This window comes from Pseudomyrmex gracilis, unplaced genomic scaffold (assembly GCF_002006095.1).
Source record: "Pseudomyrmex gracilis isolate BER0280 unplaced genomic scaffold, ASM200609v1 scaffold_1, whole genome shotgun sequence".
In the NCBI taxonomy this organism is placed as follows: domain Eukaryota; kingdom Metazoa; phylum Arthropoda; class Insecta; order Hymenoptera; family Formicidae; genus Pseudomyrmex; species Pseudomyrmex gracilis.
In genome coordinates, this window is record NW_018020585.1 from 1,934,202 (window position 1) to 1,947,147 (window position 12,946).

The window sequence follows — 12,946 nt, forward strand, 5'->3', positions numbered from 1 at the left end:
TAAAAGATACTTAATCCTAAATTTGTAAATCTGATATGACAATATGAATTATAATATAAATTTACGTCGCAAGTATGTGTGTCGGATTGAAATAAAAGTTTGTCTATGCTTGTTTTATTCGATCGAATTGGAGAGACAAATTATTTCAATATATTATTTCGTTTCTGATCACATAATTTGACGAGTAACTTTGTATTATGAAAGTTAATAACTGCAGTATAAAAAAATAATATAATAATGTATATATATATTAATATATATATATACATTATTATATTATTTTTTTATACTGCATTAATATATATATATTAATGTATATACATATATATGTATACAAATGTGAGCTGTGGGTTGCTACTGAAGAGAACCTAGAGCAACATCAATTGGTTTTAAAAAAGAAAAAAGTCGAAGTTCTTTTAAAGAGACTCCAAGACTAGTCTCAGCTAGGCTACGTCAAGTAGCGAATTGAAGGAAATAAGTAGGGAGTCATTACATTAATGTTTAAAACACAATATTTAAGTTTACCAAAATTAAAAACAAACAAAACAAACTTTTATCTCACCTTTTGAATATTTCAAGTTCTGTGTGCTTAAAGGTCCTTATATATTGTATTAAAATGAGTAAATAAATCTGAGGTCTGTTTAGAATATTCTAAGATTATTGACTTAAGCTGTACTGGTATGGTTGTTAGCACCGCTAATGGCACTGAACAAAGCGGCACTGTTACGTTTGAAATTTCCTACTTGCTCATCCGACCATATAGGTTCTCCAAACAACGACGACAAACTCTGGCACAGTTTCTGGTAGTTTTCACGCAATACTTCTTGATACTCGTGTTGATCTGGCGTGATTAACTTGCTATTAATTTGTAATGCTGTATAGCATATCTTGACAAACTCCCTGAAATCAAAATTTAATCGAAAACAATGACGTTTGAACATAACACATGTTAAAAACTACAGAACACTACGTTAAACTGGCAAAACATACCTAAAAACATCCTTCAATTCATCTACTTTGTCATCTGGATATTGCGGAGACAACGCAGGATCCAGGAACGCGGAAGCGTACGCTAGAGGACCGGCATTTACTGTTACACAAATGCTACCTTGAAGACGTAACTGTAACTTCTTTACATCCGTTGGTCCGATCAAAGCCACCTCTTCCAATTCCTGAACACGCTGTCGCATTTCATCTAACGCAACTTCGATGGGACTGAGCTCCACTATTCGTTTCTCGGCAATTCCAATACGCTTTTTCACATATGGAAAAGCATATTGAGCTGTGGAAAACCAATGTTAAATTTTCGAGAAGTGCCTTTTAACTTAAGGAGACATGTCTTTAGACAAATAAAAATAATTTATATGATTGAAAAATTCAACAACATACTTGTGAGAATAGTTCTGCGTTTCCACTGATCCTCCGGATTGCCTCGTGCCTTGCCTTCTTTAGTAAATGGCGTTTCGAACATGAAGCAGGATACGTTGTGATTCTGCTCGAATTCGGTCTGTCGTATTTCAAGCTCGGATTTTTCGAAGTATGGAGTTACGTGCGTCACCTGTATATACGCCATCTTAGGATCCAGCTCGTTTACATCGACCGGCACAGAATCCATGATCATTTTGACATTTTCGGATCCGAATTTCTCGCTATACAGATGTAATAAACGTTCCGATATCTCGGACAGCGATGTCACCTTCGGTTCCTTATAGATGTATTCTTGACCGGTCTCTTCCTCGAAATACGCCTGGATAATAATATGTATTAATTAACGACATGTTGTTACGTACGTTAATAAAGATATGCGAGTTTTGTTCGCTTTATCTTACAGTGCCGAAGAACGCCACTCTGTAGAATCTTCCGAGCAATCTCTTTCCCGTTCGGGTAACTTCCACAATTTTGTTACAAGCTTGCGCCAAGTGTGAATAGCAATTTGCCAAAGCTTCGTAATTTCTTTTCTCTTCGTATATAGGAACTATCAAGCGATATAAATGTCCGAGCAACTCAAATCGCTCGGCTTTTTCCAACATGTCGGCACAAATTTCCAATTGTTCGAGAAGCAAACTCTCATTATAATGAATATCTTGAACGCCTGCAACAAAATCAGCGCCTATCACGTCTGGTTTTTTTCAATAAATGCACATACAATGAGAAAAAAAAGAAACAAATAAAACTATACACAAGACATAATGAAACAAAACATACAAAGCTCACCAGCATCGAGCTTAAGATTACGCTCGTCTTTCGATATGTTCACAGAAATTTTATCGAAAGCTTCTGCGCCCCATGAATGAACTTTTCGTAATTTTAGATATTCAGCCATTAACGCCGCTATATGTAAGTGACAACAAGCAGCCTTAAAATAAAAATATTTATAAGTATTTATTTATAGAACATTATTCAAAATAATTTCGCAAATATTTTATTTAAAAAAAATGCTAATTTGTAAGTATAAATACTTCTGAGAAGTTGTTATCCTTGGCGTGGTTTCTGGCCATCGTTTCCAACCATGTGTGCCTCAATTCGGGCGTGCTAGCGTACGAATTAGCCAAGCTATGTTGCAAATCGACCAACATTTCAGGATCGTTGTTATGTTCTCGCATCTGCGCGGTTGCCATTAAAACCGTTCTTATTCTTTTATTGAGATCCTTCACCTCAACTGGAAATCCTGTGCCCTTCATCACTTTGTCGGAGGAAGCGTAGCTGTTGATTAACGATAACGATTCTTGAAATCGTGAATTGTTGAGACCGATCACGTTTCCCAACATTTGAGAAACTGAAATTATCACCTGTAGAAAAATAATGAGCGCAATAAACAAATTTTGTTACACAGTGTGTAATAGTAGAGAACGAGACTTTTGTTATGATTAGTCAAATAAAAATCGGACTTTGAAACTGAAATTATACGTATAACGCTGTATTTTTTTTTTTTTTTTTTCATCTCACCTGCAAATGTACTCTGGTCAATCCTTTTCGACTAGTAAATTCAAAATTACTTCGCATGAGCAAATATAGCAAAGCGCAAGATTCCTGTCGTATAGAACTTAACTTGCTGTTGCAACAACGTAACAACTCATAACACAAACGTCCGCAAAGTACAGCATTACCTATAAAGTAATTTTGTTCAAGCTCGATACATAATTTACGAGTTGATCATATACTTATTATTAGATCGGATGTAGTTTGTTTCTTTTTAAAATAAAACTTCGTTTTTTAATTGACAAATATTGATTACCTTGAAAGAGCGCGATGGAATAATTATTCAAAAACGCTCGAAGTCCAGCAAAAACATGACGTAATAAAGTTTCCGACTGGCCAACTTGAAGAAACGATAAGTAAATGTTGAAAAATTTCTGCATTACCGGATTGTCGCCCTCATTCGCTAAAAGAATATCCTGTCGAAAAATAAGATGTGCATAGAAAAATTACAGAAAAATTATTAGATAACGTATTTGTAATAAAAGTAATTTGTATTCTTACTTTAAAATGGATACAAAACAAGCCCAGGCAATCTAGTGCAATGAGGCCAACTTCCGTCGCCATGTTTGCTTCCAATAAAGCTTGATACACTTTGCCACAATCGTTTTCAACTAGATTTTCTCTCGTAACTGTATTGTGAGGTTGCAATGTACTAGTAGCGGGGCTTTCAGTGATGAAATCTGGTGGCGCCATTCTGGCAGGCAGAGTCATCGCCTTGGTGGTACGCGGTTTTCCAACATTGTTCGCAACGTTGGCGGCTATCTGCCGCTTTCCGATATACTTGAAATGATGTAAACTCATCCTAAGAACAAAAAAAGCAACATTTACTTCTTTCTCTATACATTTGTTGTATTTATTAATTTCTTAAATACAATCTTGTTACGTTTTATTGTTTTATATATTATCAGTCTCATTGCTACTTACTCAATCACTGTGAAAAAGTTCAGTACTTCCGTGTCGTTACATTGTTGCCACCAGGCGATTACTTGATGATCACCCAAATATTTAACAATGAATAGGAAACAAAGTAATATATCCTTCACTTCTGACGGTTGCAACTTGTCGCATCTGGGCGATGACTGGGTCACGCTCAAGTTGCGCGAGTGTCTTTTTCTCTCACCCGTTCCATCCTCGGCAAGCTCCCTAATGATGGTAGTCTCTTGAGAAATATTGGACTGAGATGCACCGGATACCGTTGACGTATCAGACTCGACACTGGTGCAGGAGTATCCGTTTACCAATCCTTGACCCGCGATAGCGGCGAAGTATGTAGAATCCCGTAGATGCATAGACGATCTTACAGGCGATTGGCTGTCCAAGTGAAGAGTTAATCTGTTTAACATTGTTTTTTTTTATTTTCAATTGATCGGCATCTAAATATTATTAATCATTTTACATTTCTATATTTACCTATGAATGGACTTAGGTGTGCCCGCGGCTGGGATACTAGTATCTTTGGCTGTCAAAAACGAGCTGCTGGTTGAGACTCGGTTTGTGCTGTTCTGCTTCATCTCCACTTTGGTTTCGCTCTCTTGAATCGATTGTAGTCGATGTAAATTCTCTAATACAATGCCAAGCCACGGTATATAAATAGATGCTATTCGACTTAATTGACCCTGTCAACAAATAATTGAACTTAATTGGAGAAAGCACATTTATAAATTTAATTACATAAAATGTAAAATAACCAAAAAAACCAAATAGTTTTTAATTTTTCTTAATAACACTTTCAAAATTGTATTTGTTGATAAAACATTGAAAATCACACCTTATTTTGATATCTATCATCCAACTCGTGTTTCGCCATTAGATCTCGTAAAGTACTTATAGCCACTTTGCGAATTTGTACGATTTCATTAAGAGAGATCTTAACTTCCTGCATCAAAAGGCCTGCCAGGAAATGATGTTTGCAGAACTCTTCCGTAAGGCAATACTCATTCATCAAATCTGTCAGTAAACAAGTTTTCATCAGTTTACTCTGTTTACTTTTAAAATTTTCACAAATACAATTATAATAAATGCAGAATAATAAAATTGTGACGTATCAAAAAATTCAGACAAACAAAGTATATATAAAATTCTTGGTGCAAAATCCTGTGAAAAAAAATAAGTAATATAGATAATGTCTTTGTCAATAATTGAGAAACATCAACTTTTGGGCTTGATAGTGCTTTCAAACAGATGTACACTACAACTAATTCGCATGAGCCATAACTAGCTATAAACAAGAAAATATAACATGTAAAACATATATCTGTATATGAATATAATTCATATAAACATACCATCACCGTCTGGTTCGCTCTCAGTGTAATTGTCAGTGTCTTCTAAACGACACGTGAAACGATTAAGTTACAATAAATTAATTATATATTTTTACCGTACTATGTTCCTAATATGTATTCACTCCGTGGATGAATATCATAATAACTCACCTCTAGAAACAAGACGTGACTGCATCATTGGCAAGTTGAATGATACGTAGTGTTCATGAGAGCAGATAATTTGTAGAAAGGTGAACTTGAAATCGTGCAGCGTGCGTTGATCGCCGGGCGAAAAGTTGTCCAGATACGAATTGATGAGACGAAACACAAAGCCGCGGTCCATGAATGTAAGACATCGCTGCGTATTCATCAAGGAAATATATGAGAAATATGTATGTAATATTTTTACATACGTTATAATTCTACGATATCACACACCTTTAAAAATTGCGCAAGGCTTTTATTCAATTCATGCGTTTCCACTGGCATTTCCCTGTACTTGGTCATTAGATACGGCATTATCACTTCTAATAACGCTTTAATCTTCTCTTGATAATCTTTCGAAAATCGCTCGTTCCTATGCATCTAAGAAATAGAAAATATATTAATATTTATAAAAACAAATGTCACAATTTTTATATCAATATTAAACTCGGTAGTAAGTTCCAAACTCGCACTCTTCCGAAAAAATCTCTTACCTTTATTCTACCGGTGCTCAACAAATATTGCGCCATACTTTTTATCATTATTTCAAAAAAGAAGCTCGAGTGATGCATAAATTTGTTCACCACTAAAAAATCGGTATTACTCGGCTGCAACAAAGTCGGCAAGTGTTTCGCCAATTGCTCGTGAACCGTGACGTTGCCATTTCGTAGAGGAGGTAATACGAACACGAACTACAAACGGATATTGAAAATCATCAAACTTTCCAAGAAAAATTTAAAGAACTTTAAAAGTTAAACCTGTGTGTTACAGGTTAAAAATCCTTCAAATGTTTTACCTTAATATATGCTTGCAGAATTTCCTTGCGTCCTGCTTCGTGCACCATGTTTATAAAATGTATTAACACTCTGATCACATATAATCCGACTTCTTGACTGGTGTTACACGTCAACAGTACGAACAACTGATTTAATATAGTAGGGAGAAATGTAACAACGGTGACCAGTTGAACCGCGTGTGCCGCTTTTAGAATTTTGCAAGTTTCCGAATCCGATGGTGTCGTCGATGGTTTCGTGTCCAAAATGCGTTCAGCATGGACAAACAGATTATGCAGATGAAGATCTCGCGTAAACACCGTTGAAATCAATTGAAAAGATACTGTAAAAATTGGTCGCTGAGAGTCGATCCAAGTAATATCCGGCCCCGCGTTCTGTAAAACCGTCGCAAAATTATTTTTAACTCTATTAATTTAGCTTGTTATATATCAATTGAAAGAATACCAATACTTTAAATAATACCAATAACAATGCCAATCGATCTTACTCTTACCCCTTTCCCTAGTCCAAGGGGTTGTATGGAAAGATATCCTGGTGGTAAGTGCGTTGCTACAGGCAATACTTGAATACTCGTTTCTATATCTACATTCAATCTAGAAAAAAAATATACAGCAACATCAACGATGTAATTCTACTCATAAATATATTATTCTGAGGCACAACATAAAATTTAATCGAATTAACTTTAATTATCTAATCTATAAACTATTAAACTTGTTTATTTACCTTCCTTTATGTAGCAATGGTGCCCATGCGTAACCTACACAAGTTTCGACTCCATTTTCTTTTTTCTTGTTCATATCACAACTTATATGATAAAACGAAAAGAGAATATGATGTTTCGCGTGTAATTTCGTAGGTAGTTTCATCTTGATTTCTTCATACCAAGAAGGCACTGCTTGATGATGCAAAACCGTACATGATGCGCGCAGACAGAACAGTGGTGTACCTGGTTTCCCATAAATCGCCTGTTTCAAACAGCAAACAAAAATTTTAATTTTTTATTAAAACTAAATATAAATATATTTACATAAAATAATTTTCATTGCATACTCGCAAAGGTTTGACATTCTCGCCGTCGTTGTCACGAAGCTCTACGATACACGCTATATTTCTGGCTCGAGTGAATATCTTCTGAGTGTCGAAGCAGAGCGTTTGCGGATACACGTACAGATGATTGATGTAAGTCGTGTATGGATGCACGTCTTTCTCAGAAGTACTCTCGAATTCTGCGACTTCGATCGTCGGTTCCACCGTTGGCGGTATCGGAAATGGCTTTAACGGCGCCAGACAAGTCGACAACGTATCTAGAAATCGTATTTTATATATTGTATACTTGGAATCGTTCAAGATTATTGACTACAATTTTATTTCGTTTACTGATTAAAAGCGTTTCAACTCTCATAAGGATTGTGTACAAATTATTGAGAGTAAAAAAAATTGTAAAAATTTGATGACTACGCACTTTCAGGAATGTCCGTAATTTGTTCTATTTTGATTTTTAGCCAACCGGGTATCACAGTCAATTTGCTAAGTTTCTCAGGCCTATAAAAAAATTATTTTACTAGTAGCATTTATGTACATAACTGAACTCCAATTATCCAATTTATATACATTTTTTAAGTAGTAATTAATCAATATTGATTATATGTACTTTCTATATTCTGAAAGAAGTTTTAGTAGCTCCTCATCCTTTAGTTTATTACCCTCCTGCCTATATATTGCTGGAAAGTCCGAAGATGTGTCCAATTCGTTACTGTACAATCTAAACAGTGGTCTTGCTGCCCACGCAAATGGCATTCTATAATTTCCTAACCTGGAAGATAATGTATTTTAAAATACATTTCTTTAATTTTTTTTTTATCATTTTTTTGTTACTTATAAAAGTTATTTAAAAAAGCACGATTTAATAGTGAAATATAACAACATATCCCGATTTTTACTCTTACCTTTGGCAACACGCTCGGACTTGTTTATGTACTTTTAAACCTAATCTTGGATCCTTAGTAGCTCTCAGATATGGCTCTGAAGTTTGGTATATATTTCCTTGAAGTATTTTGTCTATTCTTACAACAAGGAATATATCAGGGTGAGGGTTACTGATGTTGAATATAGCCTGTAATAACAATTTGTGTTTCTAGGTACGATACGGAATGGAAATATTTTTTTTATAGTTGTCTATGAATTTTTCATAATCAGACAAGAAAAATGTTTCTCTTAATTTTTACGCATAATTCATCCTTGTCTTTTTTGTATTTGAATTATTATACCTGTTTTGGACACTTTAGCCAATCTGAAGGGATGTTCTGTAATTCTCCAGGAAGAGTAATATCCTCTGCTTCGGTTGTGACTCCAGCAGGACTTAGTTCCCTCGCCATATCTCGTACTATTTCATGATTAATGTCGAAGTGAAAGTTTTCAGTAAGTTTTCTACCGTTTCTTGCATCAAAAAGACTCAAGGTCGTGTGATAAGGTTCCACTTGACATAGAGATTCTTTTTCGTCGATAGGTGCTTGTAATCTAAACTTAAGACTCTCGCACTTAACAAAAATCCTGTAACCGAATTGCTCTTTGTAAGGTTCCACGTTATTATCAACAGACTGTCCTGTTTGTGTCTTGGCATGAGGTATATGAGGATACATGCTAAACAGTCTTTTTCTATTCTCTCTCCTTGCAAGAGCAATGCTAGTATCGGTCTCTCGAGAATATTTTATCAATTGCGGATTCATGCTCTGTTCAAGTCCTTTCAATGTGCCGTAAACCTTAAATAAGAGAGCTGTTGCATTATAAGGGTACATTAACATCATTAAACAACTAAGTATAATTATCTTTTGTTTCAAACACACACATCATGTTTTTTTTGAAAGATTTTAAAGTTAAACATTAACGATATTCAATTATTAGCTATAATAAATGCACCTGTATAGGTTGTGGCGATGGTGGCGGAGTATTACAAGCTCTTTCCAATGAGGCGGCACGCTTTTCTTCTTGTTGCTTGTAATGTTGCAACACAGAACTAAGTTTCAACAACCAATCTTGCATATCGGTCTCATTGTCAGCAGCCAAAGTATATGACTTATGAGTATCACTCATTCGTAGCTCGAAACAATATCTACCGCGTTTCGGATTTCTAACAACTTCTGTACAGAAATCCATCACTATCGTGAGTTTTGCTTCTCCTTTTCTTTCGTCTTTGAAAAATTCGAGTATGTAAGTGCCGTCGACTTCTTGTCTGAGATGACAGAAACGTCTCTTGAAGGATTTTGATCCGATATGGGCAAACATCCTGTCCGTACTACCAATCTCAGGACCTTTCATTAAATAACCTTCTTTTGTTATGCAATCATTCTTAGTTAAATCCTACAAAGAGCATTTAATATTAAATGTGCAATAATTATATCACTTTTAAATGTACAGATGTAATTTTTGAAGCTAGATATATCACTGATGTAAATCTATCAGAATAAAAAATTACCTCATCTACTTGGTCTACTTCGGTATCAATTTCATATATTTCATCTTTCAAATCATCTGCTTTTGTTAGTCTGGAAATTAATAAAATAAAAGCATCTAGAAAGTAATAACAAACAGTTTCATTGATTTTAATTATACTAGTCACCAAATTTATGTACCTTGGCAATTCAAGATACGTTCCACTATATGCTGCATATTTATAGTGCACAAGATTCCAATTGGATACATAACTATGTAAGCATTCTTTTGTGAGAAGATTTTCTACACCTTCTTCACATTCCTTAATATGCTGAGCGGTTGGCACCAAGCTACGATGTCTTCTTGGCAAAACCACTTGCTGTGTACCACAATATTATATATTTAAAAATGATCATTACAACAATCAATGTTAAAAGAAATAATAATTTCAAAATTTTCAACAGAGCAAATCAAATTTTCAGTATTTTAATTTAAAGATCAAGTTAAAATTGTGATTAGATACATTTAATTTTCACATATACACTTTACAAACTTTATCTATCTTTTATATTTCACAACGCATTACTTTAGCTTTGTTAGCTTATCTACAAATGAAACGGATGTGCTAAATGTACAGATAAGAAATACAAGAATAGTAACTCACGGAGATATCATCCTGAGGATATAGCAATAGTTCCCGTTGAGGATCATTTTGCAACAACGTTTTATTTTTTGAGACAAAACTCTCAAAGTCAATGGGTTCAACTAAATGTGGTTTATTCTGCAAAAAAAACACACAAAAAAATCACAAAGAATAAAGATGAATGAAAAAAAAAAAAAAAAAAACATCGCTTGTACAGAAACACGCAATTTTTTCTTTAAAAATCTTATGTAAGATTTTGCGAATTCTCAATGCTTGCATTCGCGAGGAAACGTGCTAAAATTCGCTCTGACCACAGAATCGCGCGATAAACGTCGGAAAGTTCAATATGTACGAGTTGTCTTTTCGCGATTGTTTATATTTATACTTTTATGTTTACTGACAGAAAGCTCTTACGGCGCGCGCACTTTTGGCGAGCTTTCGCGAAACACGATTTACGACTCTCGAGCGCGTTCGCGCGACAGGACGGATGCCCCGCTGTAAGGTTTCGAGGAAGACGATGATGATCTTCTCACCTGCACGGTGCTCTCGCGAACGACCTGTGACACGGTTTCCCGTAGCTGCGCCGCCATGCCGGGTTTCCCCAGGCCGCGCGTAAACTTTCTCTCGCTCATCCTCGTAAACGCTGACCGACACCGATCGATCCCAGGCCATATCAGCCACGTTAGGCCGCATCGGTCACCGGGCGCGATCTCGTTCGCAAACAATCGAACCCATCACGCGCACCCGCGATTTACAATGACAACCGATTAAAAAAAAATCGCGACCAACTCCCGTCAGAGTCGGCTGCACGGCAGAGCGGTACACGGCGGAGTTGTTGAGATCGAGCCGGACAGCAACGAGAGCATCGAAGCGGTGGGGGATTTGAGATTGGGCACATAACAGGGAATAGAACCTCACGGTTGTGTAGACGTAGAACAGAACCATGTCCACGTTTGAACATAACTTATCGACAAGTTGTTCGTAGACACTGGCTACATAGTTGCCAATGTGCACCACCCATGAACATTGCGCTGGTTTACAATCGCGGAAAAGCGATTGAACCTGGCCGCTCTCAATCTTTTTTCTGCTTGTGACAAAAACTCACGTTTTGTCGTGTTTTGGCGTTAGCAGCAGGTGAATTTTATCTGGATCGTTGTTGAATATCAAGTCGAGTTGGTGTTTGTTTGAGAATTGTGCGAAAAATATGACAACCGCAGCAAGACCAACCTTCGAACCTGCCAGAGGAGGGCAAGGACGAGGCGAGAAAGATTTAAGTGCAATTTCGAAACAGTACAGCAGCAGAGATCTGCCGTCACACACAAAGCTTAAGTACAGGTACGTGAATGACGAATTTGTGAACTTTACTTACATGTTGTTGAGTTACTTTTGCGTTGTGATTTTGATCGAATTGCAAATTAACACGTATTAATACGTGAAAAAGCGAATGTGCGACCTTTAGATCTTATGTTCATACTTTTGTAAACAAGGGAATCTTGTTTTGAGGTTAAAATCCTCCTCTTTTTTATGTATGTAATCCGAAGATTCTTTTTGTTCTTTAAAACTCAATATATGAAACAGATGTTTTATCTATATATTTAGTAAATGGAGAAAATGCCATAAATATATTTGCAAATTGAGTATGTTTTATTTTAACATTTAATTAATACTTTGCAGAGAACATGGTCAAGGAACCATTGAAGAATTACGAAACCGTGACTTCAGAAAGGAATTAGAGGACAGAGAACGAGCAGAAAAGGATAAAGGATCTAGTCGTCGAGCTATTGAACCTTCTAGAGATTCAGCTGCATCTAACGCAAAGAGACAGAAGTTAGATCAAGTTCCTGCGGCCAGTTTGGATGCAGATGATCCGCTTGATGATGATGAATCAGATTCTGACAGCGACGAAGACGACACTGCCGCACTGTTGGCTGAGTTGCAAAGAATTAAGAAAGAGAGAGCAGCAGAACAAGCCAAAAAGGTAAATAGTATATCTCATTTTTAATTGAAGAGCTTTGATTTGTTTTATCTCTTTAGCTTTGTTCCTTGTTTACATCTAAAAAGTACAAAAGATGATATTAAAAATACTGTTCTACATTTTGTTTTCAGGAAATGGAAAAACGACAAGAAGAGGAGAGAATACGTATGGAAAATATTCTTTCCGGAAACCCGTTGTTAAATTATTCTTCACAAACTGGAAGAGTAGATATGAAGGTGCGAAGACGATGGGATGATGATGTTGTTTTTAAAAATTGTGCACGTTCCGAACCGAAAAAGAAACACGACGTCTTCATTAATGATTCTCTGCGTAGTGAATTTCATCGTAAATTTATGGAGAAGTATGTTAAGTAATTTATAATATTTAAGTATTAAAACAGATGTAAATAAATTTTTGATGCGTGTTATTAAATCAATAAATAAGTAATAAAATTTGTATTTTTCTATTTTGTATATCTGTGAGATATTAACTTTATGATCAATTTAACTGCTACAATCAGTTCTTTTTTAACATATATTAAATTAATATATATTTACTCTTATAAAGTATGAATTGTATGAAATATATGAACTATTTTAATTTATTTTAAAGATATTTTTTTTTAAAGAAATGTTTTGTTAAGTTTCTTAAAGCT

At 35.4% G+C, this 12,946-nt stretch overlaps 2 protein-coding genes across 7 annotated transcripts; one reads left to right on the forward strand and one right to left on the reverse strand.

Moving 5' to 3' along the window:
* Positions 1-294: 294 nt before the first annotated feature.
* Positions 295-11,291, reverse strand: LOC109852157 (dedicator of cytokinesis protein 9). Of its 6 annotated transcripts, none has more exons than XM_020423054.1 (29): positions 10,850-11,291; positions 10,338-10,454; positions 9,874-10,052; positions 9,717-9,786; positions 9,161-9,601; positions 8,512-9,003; positions 8,191-8,357; positions 7,896-8,057; positions 7,707-7,786; positions 7,295-7,548; positions 6,968-7,209; positions 6,735-6,834; positions 6,244-6,615; positions 5,942-6,139; positions 5,682-5,828; positions 5,415-5,601; positions 5,265-5,306; positions 4,748-4,926; positions 4,390-4,595; positions 3,904-4,311; positions 3,481-3,781; positions 3,236-3,395; positions 2,947-3,107; positions 2,460-2,789; positions 2,206-2,356; positions 1,830-2,092; positions 1,390-1,747; positions 991-1,282; positions 295-900 (listed from the first exon to the last, which is right to left on the reverse strand). In XM_020423054.1, exons 1-29 carry the CDS (start codon positions 10,946-10,948, stop codon positions 666-668), a joined length of 6,393 nt encoding a protein of 2,130 aa, XP_020278643.1. In that variant the 5' UTR covers positions 10,949-11,291; the 3' UTR covers positions 295-665. The 6 variants fall into 6 exon arrangements, with proteins under 6 accessions (XP_020278643.1, XP_020278660.1, XP_020278652.1 ...); XM_020423071.1 differs by having other exon boundaries at positions 3,904-4,290; positions 6,729-6,834; XM_020423063.1 differs by having other exon boundaries at positions 2,215-2,356; positions 6,729-6,834.
* A 128-nt stretch (positions 11,292-11,419) lies between these two features.
* On the forward strand, positions 11,420-12,794 carry LOC109852179 (protein CWC15 homolog). The gene is made up of 3 exons (XM_020423104.1): positions 11,420-11,651; positions 11,991-12,294; positions 12,423-12,794. Exons 1-3 carry the CDS (start codon positions 11,521-11,523, stop codon positions 12,663-12,665), a joined length of 678 nt encoding a protein of 225 aa, XP_020278693.1. The 5' UTR covers positions 11,420-11,520; the 3' UTR covers positions 12,666-12,794.
* Positions 12,795-12,946: the final 152 nt, after the last annotated feature.

Bases quoted from the DNA above. Each gene is read 5' to 3' on its own strand.
- LOC109852157 (XM_020423045.1), bottom strand. From the start codon at position 10,948: ATGAGCGAGAGAAAGTTTACGCGCGGCCTGGGGAAACCCGGCATGGCG. The intron at 7,210-7,294 runs GTATGCAATGAA...TGTTTGAAACAG, and splicing joins AGAATGTCAAACCTTTGCGA to GCGATTTATGGGAAACCAGG. The intron at 6,616-6,728 runs GTAAGATCGATT...ACGGTTTTACAG, and splicing joins GACTAGGGAAAGGGGTAAGA to AACGCGGGGCCGGATATTAC.
- LOC109852179 (XM_020423104.1), top strand. From the start codon at position 11,521: ATGACAACCGCAGCAAGACCAACCTTCGAACCTGCCAGAGGAGGGCAA. The intron at 11,652-11,990 runs GTACGTGAATGA...AATACTTTGCAG, and splicing joins CACACAAAGCTTAAGTACAG to AGAACATGGTCAAGGAACCA. The intron at 12,295-12,422 runs GTAAATAGTATA...TTTTGTTTTCAG, and splicing joins CAGCAGAACAAGCCAAAAAG to GAAATGGAAAAACGACAAGA.